The 27341-nt window shown below is 36.7% G+C and overlaps 1 protein-coding gene across 1 annotated transcript; it reads left to right on the top strand.

The window, feature by feature from the left end:
- Nucleotides 1-14373: 14373 nt before the first annotated feature.
- LOC103721952 (CBL-interacting serine/threonine-protein kinase 14) lies at nt 14374-16178 on the top strand. The gene has a single exon (XM_008812346.4). It carries the CDS (start codon nt 14537-14539, stop codon nt 15962-15964), a length of 1428 nt encoding a protein of 475 aa, XP_008810568.2. The 5' UTR covers nt 14374-14536; the 3' UTR covers nt 15965-16178.
- Nucleotides 16179-27341: the final 11163 nt, after the last annotated feature.

Genomic DNA, 27341 nt, shown 5'->3' with positions numbered 1-27341 from the left:
AATCACTTGCCAAGGTACTAAAAATAAGGGCTCGTTTGCTAGAGGAGAATCATATCCATCAATGAATGCTTCTCCTCACATTATCGTTATCCATCGATACTTTTCATCATCCTTAACATGTATGGAATCAAAAGTTTTGCAAGATTAACTCGATCGCCCTGCTGCTGCAGCTTTTTTTTTTCAGTAAAACAAACTGCTGACCACTTGCTTCTATTTGACCATCAGTACTTCAACCTTACAAAAATTAGCTTGGTTTCAAGCATATAGTACAAATACTTTTCATTCTGGATGTGGTTTAATTGTTCGAGCAAAATTGATGTCTACTCGAAATCTGCCAGCTGAATTAGTCCCTTGTGATTTGGGCATTATAAAACCATCAATTATTGACACTAGAATGAAGTTTTAGAGGTCATACGTCAAACAATTTAGACCACCAGTAGTTGTCAGAAAGGCAATGATAGAGGAATAGTCCCATATAATGGACTAAATTTGATGTTGCAGGTGAACCAACAGGTCCCTTTCCCTGCCACGAAACTGGTGTCTCTCGGTGGCAGCTGCAACTCGGTAGTTATCCTATTTAAGAATTGAAAAGTGTGTATGATATGCCTTATGGTGGCGTCACGATTTTTGATGCTATGGTTCTGATGACAGAGTTATAAGCAGCATGGAAGTGTTGGAATTTGAATAAATTTTGAAAAGTTTTGTAACCCCCAAATTTTTTAAAAAAGAGTTGTTATAATCTTTAAGTTTTTCAAATTCCATTTGGAAGTTTCAAAACTTCCCATTATCTTTCATTATGGCCTTAATGAGGCCATAAGTATTCAACCGTTATGGTTGGATGACAAAAGGCCTATAAAAGAGCCATTCCTTGTATCTAACAAAAAATACAATACAAAACCCTTCTTCTTCCTCTCATTGTTTCTCTCTACCACCATTCTCTCTTTTACAATTTTCTATATTATTGGGCAACCGATATAGACTAGGTAATCTGCCTACTACAGACGTGCACTGTAGATTAGGCCCGCTGTGAGCCGTTTGGGTTGTATCTTGGAGCCGTCGCTGACCGCCAATACCTGCACGTGGGGAGGCAACAACGGTTTTAGGACAGTGCGTCTTTTGGCGTGCCTCTCACACCTCACAGGCCAGATATTTTCTTACCACTATTTTATTATAATTGTTAGATTTTCTTTTTATGTGATTTAAATATTTTACAAAGCATCTTGATAGATCAACATTCTAAAACCGTTGTTATATTGTTTCATCTATATGTTTATATATTCTGCAAGATGCATAGTTGAATACTGTTTTTGTTCAACTTTGATAGAAATCATTGCTGAATACACTTTAAATAATAATATATATATAGTTTAGCTTTAGATTCTCAATTTTAATATTAAACTGTTTAATAAAAAAACAGTTTACTGCTTAATAAAAAAAAAAAACAGTTTACTGTTTAATTTAAAAAAAAAAACAGTTTACTGTTTTACTGTTTTAATAAAAAAAAAGTTTACTGTTTTGATCAAGAAAACAGATTACTGTTTTAATTAAAAAAAAAACAGTTTACTGTTTTACTGTTTTAATAAAAAAAAAAGTTTACTGTTTTGATCAAGAAAACATATTACTGTTTTAATTTTTAAAAAAAAACAGTTTACTGTTTTAATTTATAAAAAAAAACAGTTTACTGTTTTAATTAAAAAAACAGTTTACTGTTTTAACAAAAAAAAACAGTTTACTGTTTAATCAAAAAAAAAAAAAAACAGTTTACTGTTTTAATAAAAAAAACAGTTTACTATTTAATAAAAAAACAGTTTACTGTTTAATCAAAGGAAACAATTTACTGTTAAAAAAAAAAAACAGTTTACTGTTTCAACAAAAAAACAGTTTACTGTTTCAACAAAAAAACAGTTTACTGTTTCAACAAAAAAACAGTTTATTGTTTAATTAAAAAAAACAGTTTACTGTTTTAATTAAAAAAAATAGTTTACTGTTTAATAAAAAAAACAGTTTACTGTTTAATCAAAGGAAACAATTTACTGTTAAAAAAAAAAAAACAGTTTACTGTTTCAACAAAAAAAACAGTTTACTGTTTCAACAAAAAACAGTTTACTGTTTAATTAAAAAAAAACAGTTTACTGTTTTAAATAAAAAAAACAGTTTACTGTTTAATAGAAAAAAAAAACAGTTTACTGTTTAATCAAAGAAAACAATTTACTGTTAAAAAAAAAAACAGTTTACTGTTTTAATTAAAAAAAACAGTTTATTGTTTTAATATAAAAAATAGTTTACTGTTTTTAATTAAGAAAATAGTTTACTGCTTTAAAAAAAAAACAGTTTACTATTTAATATATATAAAAAAAAAGTTTACTGTTCTGATTTAAAAAAAAATAGTTTTGGTGAAGATATAAGTATTAAATTTAATTGGTGACATTAGGGTTGTTTTCCTTTACAATTATTAGTAAAGTTATTGTTACATTGTATATTATTAAGAGATACTCTTAGGAACATCTTGTTTAAATTTATTCATTAGTGACATTATTGTTATTATTTTTCCTCACAGTTGAATACTCTACTGCCCTTTTTTAAACTTTAAAAACTTAGAGTTTAAAATTTAGAATGGCAAATATGGAAGAAGCTAATAGTATTAAGCCTGAAAAATTTAGTGGACAAAATTTTCGTAGGTGGCAAAGACAACTTAAATATTGGTTGACTGTGTTAGGACTTGTATCTGCAATAGAGGAACCACGGTCTAATCAAGAGTTACCTTCACAAATGACTAATGAGCAAGTAGAGTACCACTGCTATAATAGAATACTTAGTGCTTTGTATGACCACCTTTATGATGTGTATCATGCCACTACCTCAAGTGCAAAAGAACTTTGGGATGCTTTAGAGGCTGAATATGGGATGATAGATGCTGGCATTGATCGGTTTACTGTCTCAAATTTTAATAGTTATAAAATGGTAGATAATAAACTAGTGGGAGATCAAATTCATGAGTATCAAGAACTTCTGAGAGGAGTTGAGAAAAAGGGAACCAAATTTAGTGAAGATTTTAAAGTCTCATGTCTTATAGATAAGTTGCCATCATCTTGGAATGATTTTGCTAGGATCCTTAGGCATAAACAAGGAGAGTTAACCTTAACCCAAGTCATAAACTCTCTTAGAGTTGAGGAAAAACATAGAGCCAATACTAAGAAAGAGGATGAAAAGACTCCTAAGGTGAACCTAGTTGAAAATAATACTAAGAATTTTTACAAGAGAAATAATTTCCAACATAGGGGTAAGAACTTCAAGAAAAATAATAGGTTCCACAATCGTTCTAACCAAAACCAAAACTTCCAATACCGTAATAATAATAATAATAAAACATTCAAGGGCAAAGGAAGTGAGAAAAGGCTATGCTTTGTTTGTGGGAGAACTAATCACATGGCGAAAGATTGCTTCTTCAAGAAGACTGAGGAGTATAAGCCGAAGCCCAAGTCAAATCACTATCAAAGAGATCCAAAGGCTCAAGTCTATATGTTGATGGATCAAGAGAATTCAGCTGAGCCATCCTTTAGGTATAACTTTAGTTCTTCTTCTATTAATTTTACTTATGGAAATAAAGATTGGTGGTTAGATTCTGGAGCTAATGTACATATTTGTTTTGATCATGGTTATTTTAAAACTTATCAGAAATCAAGTGGAGGAAGTGTAACATTAGGTAATGACTCTGTTGCACGTGTGCTTGGAGTTGGAGACATAGATTTGAAGATGACATCTGGAAAGATCTTAACTTTGAAAGGAGTGCGACATGTTCCAGAAATCAGAAGAAATTTAGTTAGTGGGTCATCCTTAGTCCAACAAGGATACAAGGTTGTTATGGAATCCAATAAAGTTGTAATTTCAAAAAATAATGTATTTGTTGGGAAAGGATTTATTAGTGAGGGGTTGTTTAAATTAAATGTACTTTCAGAAGTTAAAGTTATCTCTTCAAGTGTTTTCAATGTTGAATCTTCTAATGTATGGCATAAACGATTGGGACATGTACACTTAAAGAAAATTAAAAGAATGATGGATCTAGACTTAGTCCCTAAGTCCAATCTAAACTTCAAACATAAATGTGAAGTGTGTGTACAAGCCAAACAACCTAAAAGGCCTTATAAGTCTGTAGAAAGAAACACTCAACTCTTAGAGCTCATACATAGTGATGTATGTGATTCGAACAGACCACCTACTAGAGCAGGAAATAAGTATTTTGTGACTTTTATAGACGATTGTTCGAAATTCTGCTATGTGTACTTAATAAAAACTAAAGATGAGGTGTTTAATAAATTCAAGATTTATAAGACCGAAGTAGAGAATCAATTAGAAAGAAAGATTAAGAAACTCAGATCCGACAGAGGAGGTGAGTATACCCTTACTAATTTTAGCATCTTCTGTGAGGAATATGGAATAGTACATGAAATAACTCCGCCATACTCTCCTCAATCTAATGGAGTAGCTGAAAGAAAGAATAGAACTTTAATGGATATGGTTAATGCGATGTTGATAAGTTCTGGGCTACCTGAGAATTTGTGGGGAGAAGCAATTCTTACTGCATGTTTCATATTGAATAGAGTAACTGTGAAAGATAATGATAAGACCCCTTACGAAATTTGGAAGAAAAGAACACCTAATCTTAAAATCTTGAAAGTGTGGGGGTGTTTAGCTAAAGTAGCAATCCCTGAGCCTAAGCGAAAGAAAATAGGGCCTAAAACTATAGATGCTGTCTTTATAGGGTATGCTCAAAATAGTAGTGCCAATAGATTCTTAGTTATAAACTCTGAGATTAGTGAAATTTCAAATAACACAGTTATAGAATCTAGAGATGCTACCTATTTTGAAGATATATTTCCTTATAAAAATAAAATTTCACACCAAGTAATAGATAAATCATCTACTAATGATAAACCTTCCACTAGTACAAGTGCATCTAAGGAACCAGAAACACAATTAGAGTTAAGAAGGAGTAAAAGGTCTAGAATAGAGAAAAATTTTGGAGACGAATTTTATACCTTTTTAACAGAAGGAGATCCTACTACCTATAAGGAAGCTATGTCTTCTTTAGATGCTCCATTTTGGAAGGAAGCTATACAAAGTGAGATAGAGTCTATTATTCAAAATAACACTTGGGAGTTAACTAGTTTACCTCCTGGAAATAAAGCTATTGGGTGTAAATGGGTGTTCAAGAAGAAGTTAAAACCTGATGGAACCATAGACAAGTACAAAGCTAGACTAGTAGCTAAAGGTTTTACACAAAAGGAAGGAATAGATTACTTTGATACATATTCACCTGTATCTAGGATAACTACGATTAGAATTTTAGTTGCTTTAGCATCAGTGCATAATCTAGTGATTCATCAAATGGATGTTAAGACTGCCTTTCTAAATGGAGACATAAATGAAGAGATATATATGGAGCAACCTGAAGGTATTGTAGTTAAAGGTCAAGAACATAAGGTCTGTAAGTTAGTTAAATCCTTGTATGGTTTAAAACAAGCTCCTAAGCAATGGCATGAGAAGTTTGATAAGGTGATCTTAGAATATGACTTTAAGATTAATGAATATGATAAATGTGTGTACTACAAAGAGAGTAATGGAGAACATGTGATCTTATGTCTTTATGTTGATGATATATTAATATTTGGGACAAATTTGGAGATAGTAAATGATGTTAAGTCTTATCTTTCTAGAAAGTTTGACATGAAGGATTTAGGAGAAGCCTATGTAATTTTAGGAATGAAGTTGGAAAGAACACCTAATGGAATTACTCTTAATCAAACCAGTACAATAGAAAAGATGTTAAAAAAGTTTAATTATTTTGATTGCAAATCTATATCAACACCATATGATCTAAATGTGCATTTGAAGAAAAATAATGGTGAACCAGTATCTCAACTGAAGTACTCACAAATGATTGGATCATTGTTATACATAGCAAATAAAACTAGGCCTGATATAGCATATGCTGTTGGGAGACTTAGTAGATATACTCATAATCCTAACAAAGATCATTGGATTGCTTTAGAGAGAGTCTTTAAATATCTTAGAGGAACCATGGAATACTCATTGTGTTATAAGGGATTTCCGAATGTAGTTGAAGGGTATAGTGATGCGAATTGGATAACAGACAATATGGATGTAAAGTCCACTTCAGGGTATGTATTTCTTTTGGGTGGAGCAGCAATATCTTGGGGATCTAAGAAACAAACTATTATCTCTCGGAGTACTATGGAGTCAGAACTTATAGCTTTAGATACAACTTGCTCTGAGGCTGAGTGGATTAAGAACTTGATGCTTGACATGCCTTTAGTTAATAAACCCATGCCTGCCATTTTCATACATTGTGATAGTAAGGCAGTAATAGAGTTAGTAAGGCAGGCACATACTAATAAGAAAATGAATAGACATTTGCAAGTGAGGTACAAATCAGTTAAAAGCCTATTGAATAAGAATATTGTATCTTTGGAATTTGTAAAATCTGAGAAAAATATAGCTGATCAGCTGACCAAAGCTCTTTCTAATAGAGCTGTCATTGACTTGTCGAGGGGGATGGGCTTAAGCCCATAAGGGAGTCACCTAGGGAGGTAACCCAACCTTTATGATTGGAGATCCCATGAAGAAGGTTCAATGGGTAGAAACAATCCATATTGCGTGACTCATTTCAGCACTAATTTTAAGGAGAGAGTCTCCTGCTCATCCCTATGGCAATAGTGCTTTGATATGTGACGTTAAGGAAGGGTATTACCCTGAATGAGCCCGAGGCAGGCATACTTCTGCAGGATACAGGTCACATGTATTCTTGGAGGACTCACCTAAATGAGAGTTGTCGTGAGGCCGCGACCGTGAGAATTGGGCTGTTCTCTAATAACTCTCATGAGAATCAAGATTCAGCGCATGGCCATAAATAGCGCTAACCCGCACCAAGTCTATATCAATACTATGTGTGTGGCATGTTAAAATCTGGTCCAAAGGGTCTAGTTCAAGACTTAGTTCACTATGATCCTTCAGGTTAGAACTGTCAACACTAAGTGTAGGTTCAAGTCCGGAAGACACCTGCACCCATTGCATAGTATAAAGCTGCCCAAATTTTTCTCTATATATATGTATATGATTTTATAAAGTTTTGAAACTTGTGGGGGATTGTTGGAATTTGAATAAATTTTGAAAAGTTTTGTAACCCCCAAATTTTTTAAAAAAGAGTTGTTATAATCTTTAAGTTTTTCAAATTCCATTTGGAAGTTTCAAAACTTCCCATTATCTTTCATTATGGCCTTAATGAGGCCATAAGTATTCAACCGTTATGGTTGGATGACAAAAGGCCTATAAAAGAGCCATTCCTTGTATCTAACAAAAAATACAATACAAAACCCTTCTTCTTCCTCTCATTGTTTCTCTCTACCACCATTCTCTCTTTTACAATTTTCTATATTATTGGGCAACCGATATAGACTAGGTAATCTGCCTACTACAGACGTGCACTGTAGATTAGGCCCGCTGTGAGCCGTTTGGGTTGTATCTTGGAGCCGTCGCTGACCGCCAATACCTGCACGTGGGGAGGCAACAACGGTTTTAGGACAGTGCGTCTTTTGGCGTGCCTCTCACACCTCACAGGCCAGATATTTTCTTACCACTATTTTATTATAATTGTTAGATTTTCTTTTTATGTGATTTAAATATTTTACAAAGCATCTTGATAGATCAACAGGAAGAGACTTAATTATGTTGTATATACATTACAATTTTTACAGATCTATCTGGAAGATAATTCTATGACGGTCATCTGATGGTTTTTGAATTTGCCGGCCGAGAAGAGTCAGCTTCATCATCTTCTTTAGAATTGTCGGATATTATTGCGGTCGTTACTATCCTTTGAGATCTCGCATATTTGTAAGAAAACGGACAGTACTGCCAATTGAGTGGCATCATATGTGGCAAATCACATAGGATTGACTCTTTGGACATCTTCGCTTTTTTTTTTTTTGGATTCCTTCTCTGAAGTAATTTAAATCATCGGATTTACTAAGAAAGAAGTATGTGTAATAGTTGAAGGGAAATGTTATCCTAAAACATAAAAATTCTAGACAAGTTTCCTTCTTGGTGGATGATTGGAAGAAAATATAAAAAATAATTTGAAGAACTTAAACATTAGGATGCATAGCAAGCACTTTGGAGCTTCCATAAATAAATTATTTAAAAGATACCCTCGTAGAGTATTTGCATACTTCCAACTTCAATTGTTCCCCTTCCTTTTAGAAATGACCGAAATGTCAGAGGTTAAAGCAACCCAGTGTGCTCCCTCCAACCTGCTTTCTAGCTATAATGCCACTTTGCCCACTTCCATTTCGGATTAACCATTCCTAATACTTCTAATTGTAGATTTTCAACTAATGTAAAATATTGTATGGTATGTAACCAATGATCTTGTTAGCCTTGTAACTATAATAACATACTAATGAGGTGGGAAATTTTTTTTTTTACCATGCATATGCCTTTATAAACTTCCTATTAACGTAACCCGTCTTTGATTCCCAATTGCATGCTGTCAACGTGATGAACTCTATCTAATTGCCTTCCTAGTTGAATATTTTGATAATTGGACTCAAAAGGCATATCTATGGTTGTAAAGAACAACGGGCAACTGCATCCCTCCTCCATACAAGAGGAGAATCTAGATCCAAAACTTCATGGTACTGCTTAAATTATTCGTCCAATTTAATTCTCAAATATAATAACTCCAAAGATTACCATCATTTTCTTTTGCGGTCCGCCTAGAATGTTTGTACTGTAGCCTTTAGAAGAGTCATGATTGGGAGTGTGTTAGTTGCACAGTGGCCATAGAACCATATTATCATCCTTCTCTACTTATGATATGTGTCCGAATCGTGGGCATGATCCATGATGCTTATCTATGTCATTTTCATAATCAAAAAGTATGTGGTCAAAAAGTAGCATGCAAGGACGCGACATTTATCGTTCCACATCTAATATAGGCATCATCATCTCAACCACAAGTCCTGACTTGTAAAATTATAGAACTGGATCTATCTTTCACACAAAAGAAAGATTTATCTTTCTTCTCATAAATCCACAATTAGATCATCAGCTATTCACTTTGAGATGTATGCCAAAATGGATGACAGAGTTTAGAATGCTTTGAGATTTATGTGGTGGATGATCCAATGGTGTTTTCGTATGAAGGTATGGAAGATACAACCTGCTAACATAGGCTACCAAGCATTAGAAGGAGAATAATATGCATTAATTTGTCTCATGGCTTTTTTTGGTGATAAACTTTTCTTCTGGGAGAGAGAGAGAGAGACAAAATAAAACTTGAGCTCATAAGAGAGTCCCTCTCTCTCTCTTATTAAACAAAGATTTCCTTTTATTTATTTATTTTTGTTTTTTTGAAAGGATTAAGCAAAGACTTTCTTTGTTATCAAACTAGTCGTCATGTTTCTTTTACAATTTAAGGTTCTAGATGAAAGATGGATCAAATTTAGGACTGAGATTGAATATATGGCAGCAGGTCTATGTCATATATATATATATATATATATATATATATATATATATATATATATATATATATATATATATATATATATATATATATATATAATTAATGTAAGGGGAGGCCAAAAGCCACCCAAAGCTATTGTTAAGAGAACAAGGCAAGGAATGTACAATCAGATATTAGCTCAAGTAGAGGAAGAGCTGATTTGAAAAGAAGTACAAAAAAATCCCTTCCAAGACCAATTCCAAACAAAATAAATATATATATATATATATATCTTTTCCTTAATAAATTCAAAAGATTATCCATTCTAAGATTTTTTTTGGCCAACATAATTTATGATTCCAACACCTAGAAAAGTTTCATATGTAGACACGGAGGGCTTCCATCAAAGACCCAAGAACAAATGTGACATCTCCGTGTTAGCGTCTTAGCAAATGAAAACTGGGCATCGACCAAAACATTTTGTTGATGGACAAGGGCAAGCCATCACACTAATTTAATCCCGCGGGGCACGCTATTCCCCTCAACCGTCGGTTCGTGTGGTCACAACCGTTGCCCCTCCCGTCTCCGTCGCCCGCCTTCTGGAGGCTGTTCATAGGCCATAGCTTTTGAGCCGTCAAAGAGCCATCCCTCCGTGGAGCCTGGCCTGTCTTAACGAGGAATATTTAGGAATAGCGGTCGTAGTCTCGAATTTAGTGTCGTCGTTGTACTTGATCTAATAATGTTGATTTGCGGTTAGACTAGGTAGAAGATTTACAATAAACTATTTATGCCAGTTTAGACAAAGGATAAATAGATGTAGGCCAGATGCATGGACTAGATAAACATAGCATGCCATACAGTGAGACTCACATTAGTCGGGCGTGAGTGCAACCAATGAAGTCAGAAAAAAATATATGATGGAGAGAAAAATAAGCAGACTTATGATTCTCTCAGAGAATCTCTCCTAAATGATGCACAATATAGGAGGTGACTCAGACATGAGAGGTTCGGAAGAAACCAAACTCTCTTGGGAGCTCGCATATGTCCCAAAGTAGTAGGTGCCGGTCATCACAGTTATGCTGGCCTCAAATCCACTCGATCATTATAACCGAATCTCTTTCCAGGTAAATGTTGTCCGCACCTAAAACCAGCTTCGTGTAGGTGATGTTTTCCTATGCCGCCTTTAACTTTACTTCGAACTTATTAAAAATATGTCTCCCTCCGGCTGCAACATAGCATGCCAGCTTTGGTGACGTAGAAAAAGTAGAATTTTGAGATTGATATTAAAATATATACATGTCTACACACACCAACTTATAAATATTATATATATATATATATATATAATTTATTTTTTAGAAATTAGAATTGCTCATATTTTATTTTTTTCTAGTTGTGTGTTTTAGTTATTGCCTGACACCATAGACAGGATGAACATGATTCTTTTTCGGGGCAGGAACCTTGGCGCCCTGGCTTGTATTGCCCTTCCGGATAAGACACCATTGCATAAATCTTTGAGAAAGGCCAACCGCTTGAAGCCAAGGACCTCAGACTGATGCCTTTGATCACATGGTAGGGGCCATCTGATCTCCAACTCCGTTTGCCCATCTGCAACCGTTCCTCCTCCGCCATCCGTGGACACGTTGACCCTCGCGATCAAGAATTGACATCCGCCCAACTAGTATAATCACGACCATCCACCTCGAATTTTGCTCGTTTCAGGGACCACCAATCATGGGGACCCGACGAGCTCAATCATGGGAACAGGATACCAGCACGGAACAAAGCAAGTGCCGGCGGATGTTGGGAGGCCACCGAGATTGAAGGCTTCAGCTACCGTGGATCAAAAGTATGGTACACGAGCCGGACGGTGCGGTACGCTTGTTATCAGATAATGAGGTGAGCTTATCGACCGTTGATGTCGTTAATGACGACCTCGTTTGCTCGCACGTGGCCTTTTTTTTGGTTTTGCGGGGGGGATGGGGGTTCGGTGGTGTACTGCGACTTCCCATGTCTGCCTCCCCCAGCCTGCACAAATGGAATCATAGAGCTCGTTTGGTTCGCGGGAAGTATTTTTCCTCCTAGGAATATGATTCCTGGGAATCAGATTTCTAGGAAGAGGATACCTAGGAAAGTACTTTTGGCATGTTTGGTTAACCATGGGAAAGTGACAAATTTCCAAAGTGCTTATGTTTGGTTGACCATCCACTTTCCTAGGAAAGTTATGTATAATTTCTATTATGCCCTTAATAAAAATTAGGTCTTTAATGCTTATTTAATGCTGAAGGGTCTTTTTGGGAAAAAATAAAAAAGGAGTGATTCCCACCTCATGGGAAAGTAACTTTCCCATGTTTCTCATGAGAAAGACTTTCCCATGAAATGTGGGAATCATATTCCCATGGGAATACAATTTTCCCATCTCTCTCCTTTGAAAACTTCAACCAAACAAGAGGCATTTCATTACTTTCCCGTTGACCACACTTTCCCCCCTCCTTTTCCTGCGAACCAAACGAGCCCATAGTAGCGGCAGCTTCATTTCCGCGGCCGGTTTAGGTTGGCTGTCACGTAGAATTACTTAGATAAGCACGACAGTTGCATTTGGATTTGTCACTATGGGTTAACAAAAATATTTGTTTATACAAAAAAATATATTATTTAGCTAATGGTGCGTTCGAACATTATTGTTACCAACCATTCTATGTCATTAAATGACTAATATGATCAGGATAATATATCAAAGTTGCATTTCGTAAAGGGGATGGTTTTTGGAGTGTTATCCTCCTACTATAGACAGGATAGTCTCTTCCATCGAATAAATGACTTTATGGTATTATCCAGAAGTAGAGGTGGAGAAATAGGTGAGTGCATTAATTTTTGCAATTATTTGAGTTTTATCACAGCTATAGAATTGCACTCTCTCTTCCCACTATGTTTAAAGAGCGGAAATGGACAAAATTGTAATTGAGAGAGATGGGTTCTCCTATTCCATAAAATAATTCCATTCCATCATTTTGGGGAAATAGAATTATTTGAATATTTGGCCTTATTTGAATCAGACTATTATATTCTCTTTGGGTGTTTGGTGGGATAACCTCTGACTTAAATGGATAAAACCTCACTTATCTGATCTATCCTAAAAGGACGGTTCATAAAGTAATATTTGATTGTCTAAACATCATATTGATTTGCTAAACATTATAATGGCCAATAAGACTTTCAGACTATAACCTTGCATAATTATGATGTTTTATGTAATCTATGCTTTTGTATAAATCTAAACCATCTAAATACTAGAATACATCACCTTCGACTATACGCCCGTGAAACATATTGTAAAGTAAAATATCTAAAACACCTAGGAACAAAATAAACAACTAGAATATTTTGAGCAATAGAAACTATGTTACAGTTAATTGCAATTTAATAAAGATTAAATGGATTTTTTGGTAAATGTTCTCCCTTAATTTTCTACCTAAAATAAGGTTTTTTTTGCTGGACCACCTAAAATAAGGTTTTACTAACATAAACGAACTTGTAACAAGTGAAAGTTCTATGAAATGCATTCTTGATCAGAATCAACCTTCAAGCATTAGATGTAGTAAAATTATCCTAAATATAGAGGTGGCAAAAATTAATTTGACTTAAAAAACCCAACTCGACTTGATCTTGTTTAGATCGAGTTTGTGTCAAGAGTTTTTAGTTAGGATCCAATTAGGGTCAAAAAATTTTATCTTAATTTCAAATGGGTTAAATATGCGTCAAAGTTTATACTCAACTTGAGTCATGAGAATAGAATTCTATTTGGATTGAAATAGCTTAGAATTGATAGAGTCATAGTCCTAGATAAAAAAAACTTTTGAGTAATTAATCTTTTTTAATACTATTTTTTAATTTTGAAATTAATCGATAAAATTGTAAATATTGGACTTGATAGGTTAGCATACTGTTAATATTGGAATTGATGATAAATTAGGTTAGAGTTAAATGGATGACCCAAAATAATATGTAAGCGAGTATGGATCAAGTGGTCTCGACCCAATATCAGGCCAAGTCCAGTATGAGTCAAGATTTATTATATTGGTATCCTTGCATGACCTATTGACCCGACCCAAATTTAATCCAACCCCATCCTCTGCTATCCCCACTTAAATATATACCTCAATTTGTATTGATACTTGGGGAGATAACAAAAATTTAAGATTAACTTCAAAGATAAAAATGATCTTCGATAATTTTCTTTTGCCTCTCTCAATCTCTCTCTCACAGCCTATGAACTTGATCTGCAGATATAGATATGCATGCTAAATAAAACAATCTTTGTCCATCATTTTCCACCAAATTGCAAATGATGGTTGGACAATAAGTTTTGATTACATTAAGCTTAAATTGATTTCTATTTCAATTTATGATTTTCAAATTGATACATTTAGCTCGTATTTGGCTCTCTTCAAGCTTAAAGCAATGATGAATAAATTAAGCTTGATCTCAATTTTCAACTTCAAAAAATCAGATCTGATCAGTTTCTCTTTTTTTTTTTTTTCCTGCCTGTGTCTCTTTCAATTCTCAACCACGCACACCCAATTAAGGCCTCGCAACCGTTGTAACTTTGCCACCGGTAAGCCACGTGGGTGGGCCAGATATATTGTTTTTCCAACCCCTTCACTCGTCCGTCCGTTTGCCGCGCTCCTTGCATCCTTATCCATTTGCTCGAAAGACGAGCCCACAATTTTTCCCGTCTCATTCCATGGATACCATTTAAGATAGAAAATCCGTAGGTAACAACACACCGGTGCCCCCGCATATATTTAAATCTCCACGGCCCCTTCCCACCTAAATCCAGTTGGACTTCCCTCCTAAATTGGCAAAAAATTCCTATTCGTCAGCACCCAAAGGGAGTGAACTTTTTCTTTTCCAAAACAATCGACGCTTTTCCTTTAGAATAGGAACTGGAAGCAGAAATCGGCGAAGAGAAGAAGAAAGAGAGAAGAAAAGGTTCAGAAATCAGCCACACCGATGCCGGTTTCCGGCGGCTGCGTCCCGCCGGACGGCGGCGGCGAAGCGCCTCCGTCGGCTGCGAAGGTCCTCTTCGGGAAGTACGAGGTGGGCCGCCTTCTCGGCTGTGGCGCCTTCGCCAGGGTCTACCACGCCCGCACTGCCGGCACCGGCCAGAGCGTAGCCATCAAGTGCATCAGCAAGCATAAAGTCCTCCGCGGCGGCCTCGCCGGCAACGTCCGCCGTGAGATTGCCGCCATGCGCCGCCTCCGTCACCCGCACATCGTCCGGCTCTACGAGGTCCTCGCCTCCCGCACCAAGATCTACTTCGTCCTCGAGTTAGCCAAGGGAGGCGAGCTCTTCGCCCGCATCTCCGCGCACGGCCGTCTCCCCGAGGACGCCGCCCGCCGCCTCTTCCAACAGCTCGTCTCCGCCGTCGCCTTCTGCCACGCCCGCGGCGTCTTCCACCGCGACCTTAAGCCGGAGAACCTCCTTCTCGACGACCAGGGCGACCTTAAGGTCTCCGATTTCGGCCTCAGCGCCGTCGTCTCCACCGCCAACGGCGACCGCCTCTTCCAGACCCTCTGCGGCACGCCGGCATACGTCGCGCCGGAGATCCTCTCCAAGAGGGGCTACGACGGCGCCAAGGTCGATATTTGGTCCTGCGGCGTCATCCTCTTCGTCCTCGCCGCTGGCTATCTCCCCTTCAACGATCCCAATTTGATGAACCTCTACCGCAAGATCTACCGCGGCGATTTCCGATGCCCCCGGTGGATCTCGCCGGAGCTCCGGCGACTCCTCGGCCGCCTCCTGGACACGAACCCCGAGACCCGGCTCACCGTCGAGGGCATCGTGGCCGACCCCTGGTTCCGGACGGGGCTCGAGGAGGACCGGTTCTTGGCCATGACGCGGTTCCGCGAGGACATCGACGCGCGAATCTCAAAGAGGGGCCAGCTGCCGGCCGCGTGGACGGAGGAGGGCGGCGAGGAGGAGCGGGAGCTTAACGCGTTCGATATTATATCCTTTTCGACCGGGTTCGACCTCTCCGGGCTCTTCGATGCGGCGGCGGATCGGGAGCGGTTCGTGTCGGGCCAGCCGCCGGAGGTGATTCTGGGCCGCGTCGAGGAGGTGGGCAGGGCGGAGGAGCTGGTGGTGCGGCGGAGGAAGGGGAAGCCGGGCGGCGGCGGTGGCGGGGCGGCGGTTGAGGATCGGACCGGGAATATGGTGGTTTGGGTCGAAGTGTACCGGCTGAACCGCGAGTTGGTGTTGGTCGAGGTCGAGATCGGGCGCGAGGGGGAAGGAAACTGGGAGTTCTGGAGGGAGAAGCTCGGACCGGGTCTGAAGTGTGGGTCGGTTAGTGAACCGCAGACTCCTGTTTCGTGTTCGTCGGGTTGGTCGTCGGACCGGGTTTCTTCGATTGACTCGTGGGACGAAACCGATTCGAATTAGCTCGCCGGGGGTTTTAATTCCGGCAGTGAGTATTAATTTAACAAGTATGTACGTATGTATGTATGTTTACTGTTGTATGTATAGAATTACAATTTTTTTTTTGGCTTTTTATGGAATAAGAGGTACTAATGTTCCCCGGGTAACTTTATTTAGAGTTGTTTTTGTTACCCTGTAGACAGAGATAAGCAGAGTTGGTGACAATTCTAAAATTAAAGTTTTTCTTATTAGTTTGGCTTCTTTCAAGCCGTTATAGATGTTTGAGCTTTATTATCTTAACAAGTTTTTTTTTTCAACATTAATATTAGTATTTATAATGTTTTATTTTTTAATTTTGTAGGATGTATTCGTATCAGAATGGTACGATGTTTCTGTTCTACCAAAAAAATGCTAAAAGGAAGTAATCTTTTCTATTGTTTTATTTTTTTTTTCCTTTTTGCAAAGATTTTCGGATTCAATTTTGCCTATAATCATCTTCTAATACACAGGCGAGCTACCCTGTCCTATGTATCTCATTTTATATGAATTTTAAAATTTGACATGTATTTTCATAACCTTTTAAGGAATTAACATCTTGCTCGTGAGTGGACATGTTATATTTAGGCTAAATGGTGAAAAAAAAGTACTTACAAGATGCATGTTTTATGTATTGTAAGAGGAATAATGCAACCTGCAGAAAATAATTTTGTGCATAAAATACGGTTGAATATTAAGGTGTCAGGCCAGCATTATTTGAGCCAAAAAAACATTTTATATATAGTAACTATGATGAAAGCCTTCTTCCATATGTCCTCTATCGTTCTGCAACTTTGGATTTCTCCGTTGCCAATAATGTTTTTAGAGGGGCTAACTTTGCTGTACATCTGGAGTTGGTTTTGTTGTTATAAACTGCTTGTATGGAATTTTCTTGATCTCATTGGGATCGTTCAAAGATATTCTTCTCTTATATCTATACATGTACAGAGACACGCAAGAACTAACTATGATCCTGAAAGCACTGTAGCAGAAAAATACCGAAAGTTAAACTAGAGTATAAAAAAAAAGGTTTTTTTACATGAGCACCCTTCTAAATATTGGATTTTGCATGAATAACCTTTCAAAATTGATATTTGCATGTATACCTTCATAAAACTCTGTTATTGTACAAATGTCCGTAATATAACAGTTGTTCTAACGGTATTAAGAAAAATCATATTTATATTAATTAAAAATAAAATAAATTTTAAAATTATGCTATTGTTCTTATCTTCTTTTCTTTCTATCGCGATCTATTTGTATGTCCATCCATTAAGGATATTTTAGTCATTTTAATTTGAAACCGTTATTTTTTTAACATCGTTAGATAGTATGAGTACATATGCAAAAAGAAAAATAAAAAAAAGAGTAGAATGGCGAAATAAGTATTTTACGAGGGAATACATACAAATATCAATTTTGGAAGGGTATTCATGCAAAATCTAATATGTATGAGGGTATTCATGCAAAAAAACCTAAAAGCAACGTGGATCTGGTCCAACTCTCACATTGGGCCTTGGTCTAGGATATGGGTAACGCTAGTAGCAGATTTTCTATAACAAGGTTGAAGGAAATAAAAATAAAAATTTTACCTAGGACTCTTTTTTCTTGTAAAACCTAGGTCATAGCACTGTGGATATAGGCATGAATTACAAGGCCACCAGCATACATTCTGACTGTAGAGATTTCCTGCAACTGGCGTTAGAGGATTTTTGTTGGATCCTAGCAGATAGGTCCACCTGAGCCCTACTTATTGATATAGCCAATGATTTGCAACGGAAATTATCCTTCAAGATGGGAAGCAATCATTTGCTCTCCTGCTGCAGGGGCTCACTAATTGGAGCTTCGTATGCTAAAAAATTTCTTTGGGTGATGAAAAAGGCTTTGTTAAAAATATTTCGTAGGTAAATGACTTAAAATTTGAAGCACAGGTCCCGTGTCCAGATTGAATCCGAAAGCCACGAGCCATTACCAAAATCCTCTGGTGCAAACAAGGCTATCTTCCACACGCATGCTTGAAAGTTTCTATTTAGTCTTTAAACCTGCCATGTGTGATGCAATCATCAGGTAGACAAAGGTATGTTCTAATGCAGCACGGATGGCAGATTCAAGAAAAGCACCAAAACCTTCATGTGGATCTAGGACGTTGTCTTGTCCTTCAACTAGAAAGAAAGGTTCCACCCCATCCCGTTAGTGCTTAATTTGCTTCTGATTCTATCATTTCAGTGCACCACCAAAAAGCCATTTAGATGGCCTACCAGGTTCAATTTATGATAGTCTTTTCAGACTCTCTCCTCACCATTCATGTTCGCACCAAGTCCCCCCAACCCAATTTCGTTAAGAAGTTTCTCTTAGCGTGCATCCTCATTCTCAAATCTCAAGAAACCTCAGCTAAAAGGGTTCATGGGATGCCCCTTTGAAACCAATTGGTGAGCCTAGTTCGAGATAGGCGTGCTAATGAATCTAAGGTTTTAGCCAGTGCTGGCATAGTAACATGGATAGAAGAGGTTTGGTTCGAGTGGGTGCATGTTGGTGTGGTGTCAAAGATGAGTGGTTTGGGACACTTCAAAAGGATAGCCATCCTTGCAACCAAACTATAGTAGTTGGAGATTGGCATGCAGCTACTTATACGTAAAAATTTGTACATGTTCATGGGTGAACAATGCTAAGACACTACTAGCTGCATGACCACCCTGCTGCGGCTTACATGGCTTGGTCATATACACATGCATGTAAGACTGGTTACCCCAAACAAATATGAAATTTTTTAAAAAAAAATGAAATAAAATAAGCTTTGTTTCTAAAAGAATTGCCCCAAACTCTCTGCTCATCAATAATTTCAAGGAAGAAAGTGAGTGCTGACCCCTCCAAGACTAACAGGAAGCAGTTCTCTACTGTTAAGCAAAAGACCGACCAACTCGAGAGAAAAGCAGCAGCATCCGCGTTTCCACTCGTTTTTATTTTTTCCACGGAAGTCGCGATCATGGTGGGGTCTTCACAATCCAATTACTGGACGCAATCTTCAATGTTTTGAATGCCGAGATGGGTCTGTGGATTACATCAGGCGTGCCACCGCAGCAAGAGTCGAGGAATTCAGGTTGTGGGACAGTGCAGTTCATGCATCTAATGGCAACCACATCCGCTTTAAGGCAAAAGGTGACAGATTCTCTCTGAAAAAAAGCGACAGATTCTTAATTATTTAGTTCAAAGCTGACACCAAAAAACTTCTGAAAAAAAATGATGCTTTCCGTGAAGGAGAAAAAAAAGACAGAACGATACGCACGTATTTGAATTAGAACCAGTTTACTCGATATAAATATGAGTTAACCACAAAGAATATCGGCATCAGCCATAGGTTGGACAAAAGGTGATGAAGCTCGGATCACATAAATAAGATATCATTTTGAAATTGTATGATTCACGACCCCGATCACCCAAATATGAGCTTCTACTCTATTGTATATTAATCAGAAAGTAGTTTGTATACATTTATCGAATATCTTCTAGAGTAAATCCATGTTACTTTTGAAAAAGCATTTGGCCCTAAAAAATCCATGCATCAACCAGGGTCAAAATTCTATCGTAGACTATATAATTTGAAAAACCAAACTCTTGATTTCGATCTTGAAATCTTAAAATATTTATAGATCATATATAGCTTAATTAGATGTTTCTAAACTATAAATCAAATAAAAAAATTATACCAAACCTTTTAAATTATCCATTCTGTAGGGTAAAAAACCTTTAAAACATATGATTTCTTGTTTCGAGCACTCTAAACATCATAGATCATTATCAACGGTGTGAATTTTGATTTTGATAAGTATACCATTGATTTTTATTCGGAAGCATTTGAGGCCAAACATTCTCAAAAGCAATTATAGATTTACTCTTATTTCCTTCTGTGAAGAGCAGGTGCATTGAAAACTCCCAATTCCAGCTTGCTCGTTTACCAATTACTTCCATTGATGAAAATGCATTACCTGTTGAAGGAAGAAAAAGAATGGAAGGCAGGAAGGGAAAGGGGATAGAGAAAACGAACAAAAAGAAAAATGAAAAGAATAGACAGTTGAGTCACAGCTGAGAGGATAAGGAAACTTCAAGAAAGTTTGATGAAAGACCTTTTCATTAAGCTACTTGCATAATGTCAGAACACTAATATACCCTAAGAAATTTCCTCCTGCTCTGTTAGGGATTGCTTTATCTGCTTTTAGGAGGCTATTTATACCTTTAAGTGATGTGACCTAGCTTTTGATAGAAAATAAAAATAAAGAAAAAGAGAATTATGAAGTAATTCTTTAAGGTTACGAGCATTCAGCGCATGCAACGCACTTGACAGCAGGGAAAAAAAGGTATAGTTTCAGCCTCTGGATTTCCACATAATTGATCCATAACAAGCATTCTTGTCAGAGTAAATTATATCAGCCCTCCAAATATCACAGATAACAGTTGATCCAGAACCCTCAAATACACAGAATTCAATTGAAAATGATAATACAACCATCTCAAACGGGCATTGTTTGCAGTTTTCCAGTCTTGGTTGGTTACCTGCTCTAGTCACTAATCATAAATTAAGTATACATCCTTTGCCTGATTTAAAAGATCTTTCAGGTTATCTTCATATAGATGAGCTTTTTATTTAAGAAGACTTATTTGTTCATAACACTTCTCATTTGAAGCCGGATTCCCTTTTAAATGTTCATTTTGATAACATATCCTTAATTAGAAAAAATCGGGAGTAGGACCACTTGAAAAATTCATGAATAAGAGCTATTTTAGATGGTTTAGACGTGTTATAAAAGCCAAGAGACACCATTGGGAAGGAAGGAGTCCTTGATGAATTAGAAGACATCAGAAAGATGCAAATTTTGATATAGCCTGAAAAGACAAGAACAGCTTTTCATTTTGGAGGACTTTGCTCATATTGAAAAGGGGCATGTAATCCTTAAATGAAAGGAAATAGCAAAGAAGCATTCATTAACCAATTGATGCTGTTAGGAAAAAGCCATGAAATGACGGGCCAGAATTGTCAGTAATGGTGATTGATTGTTCTATGAGCTAATAACATCTTATAGAGTTTAACAGAATGACACCTTCTATAGTTTAACAGAATGATCTCCTCTCAGTAGTCAGCGACAACAGCATTTAAGAAAACTCTTAACAGATATTTACCAGCTGTTGGCAAGATCACCGCGAGTGTTCTGAAAGCAGAGCATGAAGATAAGGTTTGACTGTATAGGTCAGGCAAACCAAGCAAAGTGAGTGAAAGAAGATGATAAACCTTAATACAGGCATCAAATAAATGAAGACAACAAATACAGGTCCATAGGGCAAGCACAGAGAGTCAGAGACAATATAATATGTAAAATGAGAACAGAAAATGCAGAAAGAAAGAAAAGACACTTAATTTTGAGCTAATTCAAGCAGCTAAACAAGTAATTTCATGTCACAGAGCCATCAAACAATATCCAAAGAAGCAGAGATGATAAACCTTCTAGTGAGACCAGGCAAATAAGAAAGAAGAGATCTCTCTAATACCATTTTACTCTTGGAAAACTTCTAGCTTTAATATGACATTACAAATAACACAAAAATTCAAGAGTGGAAGAAAGCAAGTAAACACATAGATTCCAGTCATCACGTCAGTATTACATGGATATATTATTTCTTCATTGTGTGGTTTGCTGAAGCACAAATCCTGTAACTTCCGTCAGAATTTTTTAATGGCGCATAATCACTACATGTCGGTGAATGGTTACTTACTAGAATTTAGCTGGTTAAAAGAAGTGGAATATGAAGAGAACCAAACACCAACCAAGACTATGCAGAAGACCAAAAGCAATCAAGATCTCATCTGCAAATAGATCCATAACAGACATCTTCTTCCGTAACATATGTTAAATATTGCAAGAGTGTTGATAATAGAATAGGCTATCCACGTACTCAGAAAACATATAAAATGACATATTCAATATAAGATTATGAAGTCTAACTTTGATGTGAAAAAGATAAATGCTCAAAAAAATGACAGCAAAAACGGGAGGTGCTATGTCTTACAGTTCTGGAAGGACATGGCTTGACCATCCATTGACCTACTATACTAGCAAAAGATGCTTTCCTTATTGAAGCATCCCATCTAAATCCTCGTATTCATGACAAGCCCTGTTCCAGCCACATGCTTGTCATAGAAGGGGGTTTAAGGGGGCAATTCCCTAAAACTTCCATACAACCATAGAGATGGAAAGACGAAGGGTTTCCTTATTTTCAAATTATTTGTGCTGTGATCTATCATATGATCCAGTGTGGATAACTGTTCCCAAAAATGGCAGCAAAAATGGAAGGTGCTAAGTCTTAAAGATCTGAAAGGACATGGCTTGGACATCCAGTGTGGGGCATACACGACTAATACGGTTGTGATGCAAACTAGGCTTGGGTCTAATATACCACTTGTCCCAAACTCACAACCCAAAAAGCTTAAGATATTGGATGGAGGATCGTCCTAGGCTTATAAACTCATATGGCACCCTTTTCTCAGCCGGTATAGGACCATAAAAGACAACATGACATGCAATCATCAACTCACTCTTTCTTTTTGAGAGTGATAGCATAAAAGGGGGAGAAAATGACCTGCCTGCCTTCTCATGTGGCAATACCAAGTTCCTTGCACCTTATGACTAGAGACTGGAAATCAATCTCCCGATACTCAATGTCTTTGTCCTGCTGCAAGCACATTGTGTAGGCTACGAGCTTCTGATGATCAATATCTTGAGGCTTCTGTGAGAGCCCACAACGAAACTATCAGTTATGACAGTACAGTTCATGCCAATATACCAGGATTCAAAAGAATGTTAACCTTATTTTGAGAAAATAATGTTTTCTTAAAATGTTTAGGATGCATGGCTTTGAAACATAGCTGATTCAATGCATAAGACATTTGAAAAACAGCTCCAAAGTCCAATCTAACTTTGTTTTTTTTCTGAGGTGATGCCCAAGGGATGGGCAATAAGTAAAAAAGAAGTACACTAACCAAAACAACCATTTGCAAACAGGATCTTTTATTGCTCTCTTTTACTTTATATATTTATTTTAAAAAAATGAAGTATATAATGAATCGTCCAAAAAAGAAAGCCCCTTCAATTGAAGAAATGATGCCAAATCATGGCAGTTGTTCCACTTACTCCGAGAAAAAGACTTGAAAATCTAATTACTTGTCCTTAGATGTCCTGGAGATATTGGCATGCTCAGCCCAACAACCATGCCACAAACCCCAGCATATCTACTAATTGGGGCCAGTTTTGCCCTGTCAATAGGTGAAAGAAACTGTATGAGGAATTGTTGGGCTTGAATGGCATAAGTTGTCGATATTATGATTATAGAGTGTATAGGGATTGCATGCATCAATGTTTTAAAAGTAGGACATATAGATATATGTTAGAATGTAATCAAGGTTACTATATATCTTTAGGATGACATCATTTCATTTAATGTATTTAGTCATGGATGATGATGAGGAGGACAACAGCATCTAGTTCCACCACATAGCCATGCATTTTGCATGAATTCTGACAGGTATCATCTGTAACAGGTTGAAGATAACTTAAACAAATACAAACTTATTTTGTTGTTCATGTTGATTTGGTAGGCCAAAAATCTTTGATGTTCCATTTTGGATGAACCATGCTGTGCTCTGGCTGTGGGTTCGGACATCCAATAAGTTTAGGTTGTCTCTCATAGGATATAACACCCCGTGACTTTATAATCCATCATCCTGAAATCAATATCAATGATGCTATTGCATCACCACCATATCGAGACTCTTGGCAACCACAAGAATTCTACAATACTTTTCCATCCAAGCCGTGCATACACACAGACCCTTACAAAAACTAAAACGAAAAACGAAATCTCACTAGTTATCAGCAGAGATAGTTTCACAAATGAGACTGGAAATTTTGGAAACGACTAGGAACAAAGACAGGATCAGAACCAGATCCTAGTGTGGATTTTGGAGCAACCACCTAGATAAGATCATTCCAAAATTTGATGGCAGTTCTTCTGGCCTCAAACCTCAAACCTCAATATATTTCTAACCTAATTAATCATTCTAGTCAGTTCACAAAATTAATTAGGACCGTAGGATTAATCCAGGTAGAAGAGAAGAATATGGCCAAAGTAGATGCACGAGGTTGTTTGGAATGAAAAATGGATTAGAGAATTCGCATCCCTAATTAGCAGTTTTCCTCTGTATAATCAGTCAACTTGTAGAACATGGACAACAAAAAACAAAACAAAATCTATTAAGCAAAATGAAACGTAACTGCTAATCTAGCTGAAAACTTTAAATCATTTTTTTTTAAAAAAAACAACCTAAAACAATAAGCCAAAATTAACTTCCTTCAACAATAAACAACAGTATAAGAACCACCAAATCAAAAATGGCATGCCAGCGCTGCTTCTCCAAACTTATACAACAGCCTCTATAAAACATTATAATAGTCATGGTAAAAAAACATAATTCAGAGCCATGCCAATCACTAAAAATTAACTTGAAGCTGAAATAGGTATCAAAGAAGAAACGAACTAAATGCCACGCTAAAAATGAACCGAAAGAGACCAAGGTAGATGATTACGCTAACAAACAAGCACCATTTGCACAAAGATCGAATTTTTAAGCAACCTTTCGATGATACGCAAGAAAATAAACAAAGGCGAGGAACTTGGATGCGTCATTCCGTTCTCGCCGAGGTCGTGGCGGTACTCCTAGGGTTCCTCTCTTCGTGGCGTCGTCCACCGTGCGCTTCAGGGCCACTCTCCCCGGCACCAAGGCGGTTCTCGGAGATCGTACGGTAGATCGGGTTCCCTCTGGAATGCTTTTTCTCGCCCTCCCTGTCTCTCGCCGTGTCAAAGATTTGACCTTTGTTGAAGTTTTCGTCGATTCGGTGCTTATTTCAAGTAGCTGCATCAACTCCCCCCCCCCCCCCCCCCCCCCCCAAACCAAAAAAAAGGGACAAGCATTGTCGATACTCGCGAGAAAAAATAATTTGTGCACCATTCTTTTGTAATCGGACAAGATATCATGATAAAGACGCGTTAATGCAGAAAAATCTCAGGAGGACTGAGCAATTCCGGCACACTGTCCATTTCTCATATTGGTTATTAGATCTAACAATTTTTAATGCCGAGTTACCTAAACCCAGTCCACTTAAGGGGTACACAAAATACAGCATGGTATTCAATTAGGACAAGCTAACGTTCTTGCATCATCTAATCATGATTTAGTGATTTATTTCAAAAAAATGATTTAGAAATCCGTGTGAGCTTCTTGATTACTTGTATCAATCAAATCCAACACCTTTGCCTTGTTTTTAGAATAGTTTTTTAAGCTGAAGTTAAATGAAATAATCAAAATTATAATTTAAATTAGAATATTAGCAATGTTGTCAAATAATAATAATAATCATGATGCTAACAAATAGCACGTGAAATGTGCATGACTAGAATCATCTTGCTCGAAAGAATGAGATGCACATGGCTAGTTTTATAAGCAGCAATACTTCCATCGCATGAGAAGTACAATGTATCTAAATAGGATAAATATATGACGAACATATCTAATTACACCATCTAATATGACATATGAACAATATTGATCTCATTGCATGTGTTGCACAAGGTTAGGGTATGTGGCATATGTCCAATGATTGACTTGTATGGTGACTTTAATTAGATATATATATTTAGTTTATTCTCATCGAGTGGTTTGTTGGAGGGAAGGTTATTACTAAAATCATAGCAAATTTATCTATGTTCAACTTAAATTCTCTTTTAGTTGACTAAAATATATAGCTTTACATTACTTAGATAATAAATTGGTAGCCTAAATACTAATTTTCATCTTTTTCATAATTTATATTGTTACTCAAGGAGAAATTTAAATAAATATTTCCTAATATTCAAAGAAAAAAGAGGAAAGAGAAACATTTGGCAAATTGAAGTAAAAAAAGCCAGATAGATGCACAAGTATACCCTCATCGCATAATTTTATAGGTCAAAATATCAACTCAAGACTAATACCAGATGAGTTCACCTTGCTACTATTAGTCTTATACTACATATCCAACATTAGTTGAAACCACACAAGGTTTGACCCACCCCAGGCCTAGGTTTGAACCAAAAGGATCCAAAAATGATCTAATAGCAAAAACTTGCCATCAGAACACATTTAAGGGCAAGGAGTCTGCTGTTAAAAGGATACTCTTTGTTATTTGTTAGAAGTGTGTTATGGCGAACTAGCTTCTAAAATACCTTCCTTTAGAGAAACTAGTACGTCACTTGATCCAATGGTAGAAAAAAAAATTGTTCGAAAATATCTAGTGGTGACAAGTCACCAATCAAAGAACCAAATGCTGAATCCAAGCCGGACATGCTATATTTCATGGCAGTATAATTGTCATCCAAGCCGATCTGATGGTAATTAATTCACTCTCAGATCAGTTTTTGTTCCAAGAAGCTCAAATAGACCAGGATAGCTTAGTAAATTTAGAACTTGTTTTCTTCTTCTTCTTCTTCTTCTTAAACTATAGGGATCCGCTCGTCACTATCATTGCAAAGGACCCTATAACTTATTACTCACAATGCACTCCAGTTTTTCATTGTTCAATGAAATTTGCATTCTCTTCGACATATATAGTTCATGATTGCAATAACTTTTCTTTGCATGGTAGATTTCCAAGCCATGGAAGATTCTTAAAATTAATGATGTGGCCGGTTGGTGGAGTTCTTGCTCATCAAGTGAAGGTATCAGTATGTGAAGTCCTTAGCAATGACATAACTCTGTTGGTAGCAAGGAGTTAAGCTACCAGTTATGCCGAGGTGGTTTAATTACTTGGTTTTCCTTGCCTCATAGGTTTTAAGATTAAACTTGTTTTTTTTGCTTCTAAGTTTGGTTTATTTTTCTATTTAGATAGTCTAGTTTTCCACTAGATAGCTCTAAAGCTAGTGCTAGAACTCCAAGGTTGTATTGCACATACATCACTAACAATATTTTCCAAGTTTAAGAAAAATTGAATGGATTTAGAAGGGAAAAACTGATCCCCCAAGTTGTCAAAATCTCTCAAAAAAAATAGGAGAAACCTAGATTCTGAAGAAAAGCAAAATACATTATAAGATCATACACTTAAGAAACCAACATTGCCAAATTTGAATGTGCAAATCCTAAAAAATTGGTAGTCGAACCAACTCCTTTTGCATTCTTTGAAGAAATCAAGATTTTGAAAATCTCTTCTCATAAATCGACATCTTAATTGTGACTCTTTTATGTTTTATTCTTAAGAAATTATGGTTTCTAAATACCATTTCACAATTG

Source organism: Phoenix dactylifera, chromosome 3, assembly GCF_009389715.1.
Source record: "Phoenix dactylifera cultivar Barhee BC4 chromosome 3, palm_55x_up_171113_PBpolish2nd_filt_p, whole genome shotgun sequence".
NCBI lineage: Eukaryota > Viridiplantae > Streptophyta > Magnoliopsida > Arecales > Arecaceae > Phoenix > Phoenix dactylifera.
This window is presented reverse-complemented; position numbering and strand designations above follow the sequence as displayed.